We start from the raw sequence: 13,971 nt of genomic DNA on the forward strand, positions 1-13,971 counted from the left end.
TTTTAATAAATTAACATTTATTAAAAATATCACATTAGCCTTTATTTTGCTCATTTGCCTCAGTGCAAAATTAAGCTATTTAACATGTAAATTGTAATAACAGAACTGCAAGCAGCTTCATAAAATGAAAGACCAAATACACTTATAATACAATCAGACTGTTTAATCCGGTGGATAAGGAACAGTGGAGTGAAAGGTAATAATCTGTTTTAGGGTCTGATACACAACCTATCTTGTTATTTTAACGCATATATCTGTTATTAAAAGACACTGTTTTAGCAGTATAACATGCATCTAAAAACTGACAATATGAGGCCTCATCCATTAAATATACTATTTGTAGACAAGAATCATTAGGATGGAAAAAGGATTAAAATAAGAAGAAAAGCACCAGGGCTCCAGAGCCCTCTTAGAACAAAGTATTTTGCAGGGAGAGCGTAATGCCATTTGTCAGCACTCTACCACAACATGCCATAAGGACTAACATTTGGTCCATTTTCTGCATGTTTGCTGTAGAAAAGCACTTCTTTGGAAAAGCAACCGTCAAGGCTTTGCAAACGCAGAGTTACTTCAGACACCCAGCTTATTAGCCTGGGTGAGGACAACTTTCAGAACAGGCATGAAAGCAGAAGTCTCGCTGAAGTTGCTGGTGCTGACTATGTGCGTGTGGATGTTCAGTCCTTCCTGGTAGTTGCGGGTTTCGATGCTCTTCACAATGTTGTGCAAACCGCTAATGATGGTTGGAGAGAGCTGCAAGGAAGCCAGGCAAGGCAGGTCAGCAGGAAAAAAACCAAACCATCACATACATTAGTGCCAGAAAAACAGAAATCTTGAGTGTAACATTTGGCCCTCAGGAAGGTGCAGCAATTAATTCCTTTCTTTAAAGACAGTGATCTTCAGAGCTGCACCACACTGGGAAAAGTCACTGGGAAGTCTAACAGCAGACTTCAGCCAGAACATACCTTCTCTGCAGTACTGCAAAGCCCTGCAAGCCTGCACTGCCAGCCCCTGGATGCAGTTCCCTGAGGTGGGAAACCTGCTGTCACAGACTGTGGCACATGAAAAACCTACTAAGCTTTTATGGCTTTGGGATAAAGTTAGTTGTTCAGCAAAGATGGCCTGACAGTGACAGGATTAGACCACTTTAATCCTAAGATACTAAGAGATCTGGCTGGATGGTTGCACTCAAGGATTTGCAGTCAACAGCTCAGTGTCCAAGTGACGAGGGGTGTTCCTCTGGGGTCCGTATTAGGACCAGCACTGTTCAACATCTTTGTCGGCAACATGGACAGTGTGATTGAGTGCACCCTCAGCAAGTTTGCCGGCGACACCAAGCTGTGTGGTGCTGTCAACATGCTGGAGGGAAGGGATGCCATCCAGAGGGACCTTGACAGGCTTGAGAGGTGGGCCCGTGCGAACCGCATGAATTTCAACAAGGCCAAGTGCAAGGTCCTGCACAGGGGTCAGGGCAATCCCAAGCACAACTACAGGCTGGGCAGAGAATGGATTGAGAACAGCACTGGAGGAGGATTTGGGGGTGTTGGTTGGTGAAAAGCTCAACATGAGCCGGCAATGTGTGCTTGCAGCCCAGAAAGCCAACCATATCCTGGGCTGCTTCAAAAGAAGTGTGACCAGAAGGTCAAGGGAGGTGATTCTGAGACCCCACCTGGAGTACTGTGTCCAGCTCTGGGGCCCCCAACATAAGAAGGACATGGAGCTACTGGAGCAACTGCAGAAGAGGCTACAAGATGACTAGAGGGCTGGAGCGCCTCTCCTATGAGGACAGGCTGAGAGAGTTGGGGCTGTTCAGCCTGGTGAAAAGAAGGCTCTGGGGAGACCTTATAGCAGCCTTCCAGTACTTAAAGGGGGCCTACAAGAAAGCTGGAGAGGGACTGTTCACAAGGGCATGGAGTGATAGGACAGGGGGAATGGCTTTAAGCTTAAGGAGGGGAGATTTAGATTAGGTATAAGGAAAAAAACACCCTTCACTATGAGGGTGGTGAGGCACTGGAACAGGTTGCCCAGAGAAGCTGTGGATGCCCCCTCCCTGGAAGTGTTCAAGGCCAGGCTGGATGGGGCTTTGGGCAACCTGGTCTAGTGGAGGGTGTCCCTGCACATAGGATGGGGGGTTGGAACTAGACGATCTTTGAGGTCCCTTCCAACCCAAACCATTCTATGATTCTATGATCTAAGCCCAGTCCTTTATTCTGCCACAGACCTCCCGGAAGGCTTTGGAAAAATTACCAGATCTGCCTTCCAGTGAAGTCAGTGAGCCTCCAACATCTAAATCTTCTTGGGTTTTTTTGACCCCAGGTTGCATGTGTTTCACTTCCTGCTGGGAGTGGGGGAACTTGATGCGTTGGCTCATTCTGCCAGCAACTGGGGACAGGGACCCCCCTGATGCACTCACCCAGTGCCTACTGCAAGGAGCTCTGCTCTTTGGCTCAACACAGTCCCTGCACAGCACCATAAAGCTCATGACATGACCTCAAAACACTGCAAAGTCTGCACAGACACTTGAGGCCAAGCACTCTACCTAGCCATTTCTGTGAAATGCATAGAAACATATAAACGGATTTGAAGCACGCCTCCAAAGAACAAGGACCCGCTACATATTGCGAAGGGGTCCACCCCAAGTTCTTGGCCATATCTGCAATATTTGATGGACAGGAAAAAAACCAAAAAACCCCAAAAACCCAGAACTTACTGTCTGTTCTCTAAGTTTGTCATATAGAAACTCCAGGCGTTTATTTGCATCATCTAGTTTCCTCTTGGTTTGCTGCAAGAGAAATAAATACATTAACATATAGTGATTTTAAGACCACCACACTGATCTGGTATCAGTAGAGGTCCATGCAGCACATAAAATTCCTTTCTCAACAACATTGTCGTAATACATCATTTGAATTCTTTGCTCTGTATTTTTCTCCCCTGATTTTGCTAGGAAAGACCATGTGAACTGTAGCTCTCTACGTGTAACTGCTCTAGTTAGCTACAGAGGATAGTAAACTGTAGAGGTGCATCCCAACAGCCACTGGTCATTTGCAAAACACCCACTGGTATAGCTGCTATGGAAAGTGAGAGAATTCTGAGTTGCAGCACAAATTTTTTTTCTACAGTTCACTGGCAAAGCATAATGACAGCTAGATAAAGTTATTACTGGAATCAAGTATCCAGCAATGTCAATGAGAGCTTAAGGGCACATGCAGTCACTGAAGTCTAAGTATGTAAACTTGGTCATCATTTATGGCAAATCCTAATTATATTTTTAATTATGTGATTAGTAAAACCATGAGTTTAAGTTTTTACTGTCAACAGAAAAACTAATAGCCTAACCCAAATTGTCCTTACATGTCCTTTGCGCTTCCATGATTTTACACGGAGTAAACTACCCATTGATGTGTCCGGACTTACTTTGCCACCAAAGGCTTGTAAAATAACCCCAGTATATTCCAACTGGAGTGCCCACAGCAGCTGGTGGAGAAATGCATTTTTATCTGCTTTTTTTTTTTTTAAACAGCCAGCCACAGAAATGGAAGATTTTAATCCATAGTAATAAAACAGTAATACAACATCAAGGTTACAATTACAGAAGCACAAAAGAAGGTGGTCAGCAGCAGTAAAAATGGCATCAGTACACAAAAGTAATGGAATTTCCTCCTGTATCAGTATGCACAATCCATCTTCACTTAGGATAGTGCTATTCTCCCTGGCAACTGGAAAAGTTTCTGTGGATTAAATAATTGCCCAGAGAGAAAATAACAAAGCCTATGGGAATTCTCTAGCTCAGTGGTAAAGACAGATCGGTGGTTGCCTGCTGTGCTAAAAATTAGGGAAAGCTGTTGGGATGGCAAAGGGCATAAAAGAGAACATAGCACATGGATCTCAACTCACATGTAGAGAACCCCTCAGCAGTAGTTATGTTGTCAAGGAAATGAGACAAGTAAGGAAAAAGTACCGCAGGAGGAACAGATAAGAAACAAGCTAATTCTTTTGGACTCGCTAACTCTCTCAGAATATATGACTTCAGAAGATTTGTTTCAAAACCTATGAAAAGGCACACATGCTATTTTCATTCTACAGATGGTCAACTAGGACAAAGGAATAAATTGTGTTTAGTAAACAGGAATACATCTCTCCAGCCAAAGGAAGTCAGGTGGAAGAAGTGCAAACTGCTTGCTCTCCTCACTCTCTCCTTCCTGTTCCCATTTTCCACTTCGGAATGTAATAAATGAGTAGTGTCTCTGTTTGTATATATCAGTTACTGTCAGAACAGTCAGGCCAGCATCTCAGCACTGTGTGCTGGAAACACTGGCTCTGCCTAAGAAAATCAGAGACTTAACAAGAAGCAAGCAAAATGTGTTGACAGGTGTCCTGGTTTTGGCAGGGATAGAGTTAATTTTCTTCCTAGCAGCTGGTATAGTGCTGTGCTTTGGATTTAGCATGAGAATAATGTGATAAAACACCAATGTTTTTAGTTGTTGCCAAGCAGTCAAGGACTTTTCAGCTTCTCACACTGCCCTGCCAACGAGGAGGCAGGGGAGCACCAAAGAAGCTGGGAGGGGACACAGCCAGGACAGCTGACCCAAACTGGCCAAAGGGATATTCCATACTATATGATGTCACGCTCGGGATATAACTGGAAGGTTGGCTGGGACGTGAGGCAGCTCAGGAACTTGCTGAGCATCAGCTTCAGATGGTGACAAATTGTGCTGTTCATTATTTGTTTTGTATATTCCTTTTCTATCCTATTAAACTGTCTTTATCTCAACCCATGAGTTTTACTTTTTTCTTCATTTTCGATTCTGTCCCCCATCCCACTGGGGGGGGTGTTGGGTGGGGGGTGATCAAACAGCTGTGTGGTTGGTTTAGCTGCCTGCCGGGTTATACCACGACAGCAGAGCAGAAAAGCAGTCCCTGGGTGCAGATGTGAACTGAATGCTTTTGCCTTGTCTGTGTGTCTGGGAGTGGCACTCAGAAGGTCAGAGGGTCTGTGTGGTGTACGACTTCTATCCCTGAACTCTACAGCCTAACCTTTAAAGAAAGTATTTTGAGCAATCAAATGCTACTGAATCTCATGAGGTCTGTCCAAAGAAAGGTCTATGGCCTTGAGAAGCTTCTGTAAAGGAGTGCATGGGAGAGTCCACCCTGAAACTGCTGGGCTGAGACCCGCAGGGGAAAGGAGTACGGACAAGCAAACGTCAAGACTAAACTACAGAGCCAGCTGAAATTGTACTGTGAACATAAGACAGAAACGATGCTGAACGCCCAATATACTCCCACAGCCACAGAGCTCAGCTCCCAGTCACTGTAACAGGAGTGAGTCTGTGCTGCTGACCAAGCACATTTAGTGCACAAAGCCCTCTGCACACCACCACCCTGTCTTTCATCATCCACCTTTCAGCATGCAGCAGGCATGACCTGAACAGTCAGCATCTGGGCTTTGGGATAGCATGTTATTTGCTGATCACTGGAAATAAAAAGCTTTGAGATGGATGGCTTGTTTACAAAGTACTGACTGCCATAGGAAATGTTTTTCCTCTCCAGCTCCAGTGGTCATGTCAAAGCTCATAACCTTCCACTTCTCTGCCACCCATTGTTTCATTTTGAGATGAGTTTGTTATCAGAAATCACAAATCACAGATCAAAATCTGAGGCATGTACTTACTTATGTCTGTGATCAAACATGGCATAATACCAGCTGCTTCCTGCTCTGAATTATACGAAGCAGTTAAGCAAATGTACAGGGCACGCCTCCACAGTGATCGCTTCACAGAAGGAAGGACAGCTCTTTCTGAAGGTTTTAGAATTTTTTTTTTAAACCATCAACATCAGAACCTCAACTGTAACCAATTCCAACCTTCCTCCTTAGAGGAGAGCAGCAGAACAGGCCACAATGGGTTAATTCCCTGCCCATAAACAGCATCATTTTGCTCTGCCCACGATGAGGGCTGTAAGGTCTAGAGTTAAAGTACTCCGTCAGCTGGGCTGTGCTCTGGCCCCAGACTGCCACATCCTATGTGCATATGACTTTTCTAAGCATTGCTTTTGGCTGCTCGAAGCAGCCTTTAGAAGGAAAAAAGCTATCTCTAGGAGAGGCTGTGATGGCTAGCTGCACTGCAGGTACCAGCACAGTCACCAAACACAGGGATACTCTGGGAACACTGCAGAGACCTACCGGATCAGAGGCAGACAGCAGGCACCTCTGGATAAGAGCTTCAAATGTAGTCTTCAGAATAAGGTGCTCCTCAGGGATGGGCTTCTTGGTAATCTTCTCTGTTGGCAGTGCCTGCACCTGCTGAGAAACAGAGAGCAGGTGAGGCTTTTCCAGGTCACTGTGACCACATGTTGTTTTCAACTAAACCAAGTAGCATTATTCACCAGCTTGGCACAACTCCTATTTCTTCCCTGTGGGTGTGTGGAGGTGACATTATCAGCATCTACTGTTGCTCCCTCTGGAGAGCTATCAAGTTACAGAAGGGAGCAGCTTGTTGGTCCATACTGCAAAGAGGTAGCATCTAGGTGGAGATTACAGTAGCAAAATGCCAGCATGGTGCAAAGCTCACGACTAAAAACTCTGCAGTACACTTTGGAGGTACAAGAAATGTCTGACCAACAGGATCCCAGCCTGCAAGGCTCTGCTGATGTACAAACCAAAACTGTGCAGTGCTGGGGCTACGTTACCTGGATGGCATTGCCGATTGGGGCCCCAGGGGCCCCCTCCGTGCTGGATTTGGAAACAGTGGGTGGCATGATGCATGGCCCCAGGGGCTGGGGAGCAGGCGGATAGCCACCCTGCAGCACTGGCTGCCCTGTGGGGGGGTGCGGAGGCTGGAAGCTGGGTGTGCCTGTGGGTGGTGCCGGAGCCTGCTGCATCTGAGACTGTGGATCCACCAGTGGGTTCATGATGGGGGAAGTGATGGGAACCGGGGGCAGGAAGTTATCAGGGACCTGGGGAAAAAACAAACAGTAAATTTATGCTGCCATAGCTGCCACAGGCAGAGCGCAACATCCAGCTCCTACAGACTTCCCAAGCTGCAGCAATTGAGAGCTCTGCCAAGCAGAGTGCTGAGCCCCCAGGATACAGAAGTAACAGGGGCAGGCAATACAGGATTTCACTCTGGCTAAACAAACCCATTCCTCTGGCTGCAGCTGCATAGTAAGAAGTGCCCTAGGGCAGTAATATCCTCCAGCATTTCCAGTCCTGTGCGCTCTGCCTGTCCTCCTGCTCACACAGGGCAGGAACAGTCTGCCCATCCTGCCTCTGGCCACACAGGCTGAGTATAGCCACCTCAAATCAGAGCCACTCTCCCTCTGCTAAGGGCACAAAACACAGGTTAGACATACCAGCGCTAACATAAGAAAAGTTGCACTAATGAAAACTAACCCACGACTACATCTATTCTTACTATTGGGTCATTATATTTAGATTTTTCTGTCTCATTTTCAAGGGTACATTTTTGTCCATGCAGTACATAGGTCACAGCTATCGACACACACCAATAAAGCTTCTAAAAGCCTTTCAAGCTTCTGGCACACACGTTTGTGCTAAGACAGATTATGAGTGCATTTCAGATTCATCCCTAAGCATCTGCCAGTCTTTACACAGGGGTGTTTCAGAAACATTTGGTAGAGAAGAAACAACGAAATGAGCTGCTGGCCTCTACTACACATTATACAGGAATCCAAACAAACAAAAGAGGTCCCACAGGAATGCACGTTTCTGTGTGTACATGGAAAAAAAAGGAAAGATTACAGAACCCTGAATGAACGATGTCAGAATTAAACTAGTGGTCTGGGACAGCAAGAAAAATATTTCCAATCCATCACCAAAGTCAGTTATAAAAGCAATGAATCACAGCAATAAACTTTTGACTGGTGGATAAGTTCTTAGTTAGGTGGAAAACAGTTGCAAGTTATGCTGCGGCTTGAAAAGGCAGATGGTTGTATTTTACAATAGCCCATGTGGCAAGTCATTTTATAATATCCTAAACCACCTCCTCATACAGTGGACTTAAGGGAAACAAACATAGAAACATTTCTGACAGAGGTTTGTTAAATATGCAACAGGGAATGCAACAAACATGACTCCTAATTTAGAAGGGAGCCAACCCTCAAGCCCTGGTTATGGCAGACGTTCTGGCTGTGACACACACAGAGCAGTAGCAAAAACCCTGTTTGCAGAAGGCTGCTTCTTGAGCTCTCAGGTCCAGCAGTTATTCTCCCTGCAATTTTCCTCCTTCCACTTAAGAGCCTGAAGCCCTGAAAGACAGCATGCTGGCTGTGGTGCGACAAACGTCCCAGCACTGGGGCAGTCAGGAGCACACAAAGCATCCCCTATCTATCCTTGAAAAGCTGCTTAATCTTGAACCGCAGAGACCAAAACCCAAAGGGCAGGGGAGACTTCTGCCTTGACCTTCACCCAGACCTTATCTTGCCTGCTCCAGCTTTTTTTTTTCTCCCCACACTTTACACACTCCAGACTGACTCTTGCTTTCCAGATGCACCAGGCTCAGGCAGCAGCGGATGACACTGACTGCTGTGGAAATACACAAGACTACAGCAGCACAAGGGGATGAAAAGGCTCACTCTGATCTGTGCCAAGTATCCCGTTATTCTGTCCTGCTGCAAACTAAATCCATTTTATAAAACTACACTGTATCCATCACAAAAATTGTCTTACTCTCAGCAGATCTCTCAGAGTCAGACCCTTAATCAGGATAAATTGCTTTCAGCTCCAGCAAAGTCAGTAATCTATAACAATTTGCACGGCCTCATCATTTTGCGTAAGTATCATCTCCTGCAAAACTCATCTGCTTTACTGCAGATGAAAATAGTCCGAGGTATTTTCTTCCCTCAAACCTGGATCAATGTTATTATTAACAACCACAACTGTAGGAAAAAGCCACCATCTCTAGAGGCTTAAATATTTTGAGAGACAATGCAATATTTTGAGAAAGACAATGCAATACTTTGAGAGGCATAAAGGCCATTTCTGCCCACAAGGTGCAGCTTTTGTTTGCTGCTAACCCTTCTTTTTCCTTCTCCTGCCAACAAGTTTCCAGGAGCAGCTTAAGTTACTGCTTTTCAAGTGATCAGCACTCAGCTGTGTTGATAGAATTTCCTAGAGTACCTTTTTCTTCTTGGCAGCTCTGTTCAGGGCAGGAGGGTCATTCCAGCCATTCTGAGGCCCTGGGACAGAAAGAAAACAGAAACTGTAAGTACCTCAGAGAAGGGCAGTGATGCCTTCTTGAGCTCAGCTGAGCCAGCTCCCCTGCCACAGCTCTACTAGCAGGGGCTTGGCAGAGTCTGAGCCTGCCCTCACCTGCCTGCTCCTCTGCCTTTCGTTGGGGGCCAGAACAGCTCCTGCGCCAGCCAGAGCCTCCCAACGCCTCAGCCATCAGACCCTTTGGGCTTTGTGCCCACTGTGCAGGTTTGGCATCTTGACCAAGTCTTCTCAAGTTTGACAGAAGTTGAATTTTTTTTTTTTTTTATAAATAATTAACTTTCTTATCTTGCAGGAAAAAAAATAAAGTAATTGAGTAGACATGCCCTTTGAAAGGGCAGGCAGTTCCCTACCATGCCCAAAACAGAGCTCTGCTACGCAGACTGTATATGTGAAGACAGCTTCAGTTACCGATGAAAGTTTCTCTCATCTATATCATATGAATAGATGTGAGAACCAGTTTTGAACTTTTTTTCCATGATCACTGTAACATCATTATAAATACTAATCAACAGCAGAGATGTCAGAAACCATGGATGAATAAGAACATCATTAAGCTGCATCCATCTCCCAAGAGTTGCTGCTGCGATTGCATGCTGTCATGGATTTATAGATGACAGTTAAGACATGTTCGCCAGCAACGCAACACAGCAAGAAGAGGCCTAAGAGGCAATAGGAGCCTTAAACATTTCAGGGCAGTTTCACCCAGCCAACCCTGGAGACACAAGAGAACCATAAAACCAGGATTTCCCTGCCAGCTACAGGATATTTATGGTTGCTTTGTGTCCCAAAAGCACAGCAGAGCTGCTAGAGCAAGGTGACAAAATCTGGCTTTCTGAACCAAAGGCAATTTGTTTGAAACTGGAAGAAGCACAGAGGATGTCTGAGGTGTTGTTCTGTACCAAACCTTCTGCTCTTCCAAGAAAGCACGTTCCATGACACTGCAAGATTTGTATACCAAAGCTCATGTTAGGGCATTGGAAATAGTTCCCCATCTCATCACGGAATGCATGTAATCAGGATGACAGCATTATATCTCAGCATTACCATGGCCTCATCAAGTAATCAGGATTTATTGCACAAAGCCCCAAAAAGCTAACAAAACCAAATCCCTGCTCAATGGACTTTTTTACCACAGTGTTTTTCACTTAGAAGCTGATGAATTCACCTTAGACAGCAGAGCTTAACATCACTGCAGAATTTGCTCAATTTACCTGAAATTTCATTTGCAAATTTCATTTGCTCCTGAGCGTTTGTTAAACAAAGTTCCACATCCATGTTAAAGGGGTAAATGAAAAACAATTTAAAACCCCTTTCACATCTGCTTTCTCTTTAATCGAAGGCAGTGCCATCTCCCAACAGCCATGTGCCCCAGGGGCTCCTCTGTTCCTCCCTATCCAGAAAATTCCAGAGTATTTCTGATATAGGAAGTTAATTTCTGCAGTGCTGACAGTGGTAACACATTAAGAAAATCTCCCAGTTACTGCTGTTAATTTCCTGGAATAATTTTGTTTAAAAAAGGAAAACCAGCATTTGTTTCTGTGGTTAAAAACTCCAGATTTGTTGTTATTGGTTTTAATTAAGGAATTAAAAATTGATTTAAGTATAATTGGCAAACAGCATCGCACTTAATGTTCTCTGAACATGTGCATTATTGGTGTCTGGTCAATTAATTTCATGTAGTGGCTGTAATTATTTTTCAGGTTAGGTGGTACCTAGTTCACCTGCAAAGGGAGGGGCCTGGTCTTGAGTTGGAAGGCTTTCTGCAGATAAAATGCAAAGAGAACTAAAAAAAGGGTTTCTTTGAAAATAATAAAACAATTGGTCTGTAATTTTTGCTTAGCAATTTAGAAGTCAGGAGAACACACACCTAATCTAATTACAATGCCAGTTTAGAGACAAGTCATTTGTCCAAACCACCCTGTGGAATTGCTTTTGTCTGCCTTCCCTGAAAATAAGCCTGTTGCTCTTTCCATGCAGTAAATCAGTGTTTCCAGTTATTTCTAACTAATGTTGCAGAGTCCTGGCCCACTATCTTATCTCTTCTGGTGTTCTCATTTTCTAGTCCTACCAGCCAGTGCAGCTGACAGACCATTACTCTCTGCAAGAATCTTCTCACCATTGTTTTACCATTCCAGAAAGCTTTTCAGGAGATGCTTAAAGTACTTGACTTCAAGGTGGATGTCAAGTATTTTCCCAAATCAAGGCATGCTCTCAACTGCATCCAGCCTAGCAAAAAAAGTATGTTCACACAGCAGCTTTACATCCATGTGAAATGACACCTCACCTGCTCAGACCGAGCAACAAATCCAAATGACAAAATGCAGCCAATAAAGCCTTCACCATTTCAAAGAGAAGAAAAATGTCAGGGATGAGAGAACTCCTGTCCCTGGGGTTGGTCTGATGTGCTTATAGTTCTGGTACAAACCCTTCCCTTAGCTCAGAACTCCTCTATCACAATTTCAAACAATATTCAAGACTGTGGAAATTAAAACTCCCTTGAAAGCAGGTTCAAAGATCTATCACAAAAAGTGAGATAGGTTGAAAATGAAAATAAACATGAGCTTTTCTTGCTTACTGGAGCTCCAAGCACAGCTTAATATACTGATGTTATATGGATTTGCAAAATCCAAGATATTTATAGAACTGTTTCTTTTTAAAGTGCATCTTTAAATCTAAGCCAGTTCAAAGGTCAGTTGCTTTTCAAGACTTCAAATTTGAGATTTTATCCTTCCTCCCTTACCCCCGCCTTTAAATTAATCACATCTGCAAAGTGAAACATGACATTCCCAGATTAGATCATCATCACACACAAAAGCACACCACTTCAAAGCCAAGATCAGCATCACTACATGCTCTGCACTGGAATATTCAGAGTTACTTGTGAGATCTACTTCTGGCTGCAGATTTCTGTGGTTCTATGGGATCTCTTACCAAAGCATCCTTCACAAAGCAATGTAGCTACTCTGGAAAATATGTTGGTAGTTAAACATATTAAGCATGTACACTGTCATTTCTGCATTTACAAAGTTCTTTTTCCTTCTTATTTATGTGATTTTTGGAAGGCCTAATCTAAAAACTGGAAGGAGACAGAGTGTGCTCTTCAGATACCTCTTATCTTTTTTCCATAGTTCCCCAGCTGCAGGCAGCAGTTGTGTGTGTGCCAGCAGCTCACATGCGAGCCACCTGGCCTTGGCACTTCACCACGCCCTGGAGTCTACCTCTGCATTTCAGCCCAAGGCTGGCATTTGCCAGGAATCAGAGATTCCCAAGTTTGGATTCCTGGCTGCCTTCTCACCACAGCTGCTGGGAAAAACTCAAGCAGCACCGACAGTTCTCAAAGTTTTATAAAAAGCCTGGTATGGACAACTTTTAATTTTGAAAGGAAGTCTTGCAAGGTAATGTGGATAATGACTGCTTCAATTCTCCTTAAAGTGACATAGGCAAATGTGTTAGACTACTATGTGGCTTACACAATTTTACAAATTGACTCTTGTCATTAATGTCCCTAATTTCTATTATCCAGAGTACAGAGCTTCATCTGCTTTGAGCGTGCCACATGGACTATATCACTTCACTGTTAACGCAAGAAACTTAGCAAGTGACAGATCTGAAGTGCTTGTCAGTGATGCAAGTACGGTAGTAAAATGGATAAGAATGAACAATTTTCTTGTTCCTTGTATTTATTTGGAGAAGCAGAAGCTATGCTGTCTGCATTATAATGTGCTGCTTCACCTCCCAGGCCTAGAAACCTATCCAACACCTCCTCTTCTGTCCAATTTACGAACTCCTCTGGCTTAGAGATACAAGTTTGACATGCCCTGTAACATGGAGTCAGGAGAAGTCATGGTACAGTATCTCCAAGAATAGAGAGGACACCAAATCTGGCTGCAGGATGGAGGGAAGAGGCCTCTTCTCTGCTAGCAGCTCTGGTGGCTGCCCTACACCAGTCGTCTCTATTTTCTGACAGAGCAAAAGACCATTTCTCCCCAAAACATGAGTGTGTATGTGAAGGCAGTACTATGACAGGTGTGGGCTCCCAGCCTCAAGGACGCCAGGAGCACCTACTCATAGGACTGCTCCTGCCAAGACAAAGGTAATATACCTTTTCTACACTGCATCACCCCCTAACAGACTTTTAAAAGGAGAGGGGGAGTCACAGGGGAGTCCTTAGGGCCTGTCAGCTGAGTCAGCATCCCTGGAACATCCCTCAAATCCTGCCTAATTCCCAAATCTGGTCTGTGACTCTCCAGCTGGACCACCTGGATGTGAAGTATGTTTATGGCCAGGTTTAGAAAAGGACTGCTTGTACTTCCTGCACAGTCTGATGTATGCAAAGCTGTTGTTCCACAGGCTGCTAAGTGAAGACACAGGTTTGTTATCACAAGTGAGGTCACTGTCACACAGCAAACAGTTACATCCAGGCAGTCACAAGGAGACAATGAGCCCCATTCAGTGCATACTCTCTCACCATGCATGCTCAAACATGCTCTTCTATGTCAGCTGCACACACATGCTTTTGATTAACATTCAGGAAAGAGACATGTAAAAGCATTTCTAAATCACTTTGATTACCTTTGAGGCATTCACAGCTACAGTAAATCCATCCCACTAAGTGGTTATGAAAAAAAATAATGGAAGTGAGCTGATGCCACAGGAAATGCTGTTTGAATTAAATATGCTGCCAATCCCAGGCTTGAAATGCCACTCACAAAGTGGGGACACAGGGACAAATTACATTTGCA

The 13,971-nt window shown here is 44.3% G+C and overlaps 1 protein-coding gene across 23 annotated transcripts in view; it reads right to left on the reverse strand.

Annotated features, from left to right (window-relative positions):
• Positions 1-13,971, reverse strand: part of SEC31A (SEC31 homolog A, COPII coat complex component) — a 47,408-nt gene continuing 33,437 nt past the window's right edge. For 7 of the 23 annotated variants that reach the window (XM_054823641.1, XM_054823646.1, XM_054823638.1 and 4 more), the window contains 5 exons: positions 9,134-9,192; positions 6,685-6,951; positions 6,179-6,298; positions 2,708-2,779; positions 1-750 (listed from right to left, as the gene is read on the reverse strand). In XM_054823641.1, coding sequence (XP_054679616.1) covers positions 571-750; positions 2,708-2,779; positions 6,179-6,298; positions 6,685-6,951; positions 9,134-9,192 — 698 coding nt within the window. In that variant the 3' untranslated portion in view covers positions 1-570. Of the gene's footprint in view, positions 751-2,707; positions 2,780-6,178; positions 6,299-6,684; positions 6,952-9,133; positions 9,193-10,941; positions 10,990-13,971 lie in introns of all 23 variants that reach the window. The other 16 variants (XM_054823631.1, XM_054823643.1, XM_054823634.1 and 13 more) reach the window with 7 other exon arrangements.

Source organism: Grus americana, chromosome 4 (assembly GCF_028858705.1).
Source record: "Grus americana isolate bGruAme1 chromosome 4, bGruAme1.mat, whole genome shotgun sequence".
Lineage (NCBI taxonomy): Eukaryota > Metazoa > Chordata > Aves > Gruiformes > Gruidae > Grus > Grus americana.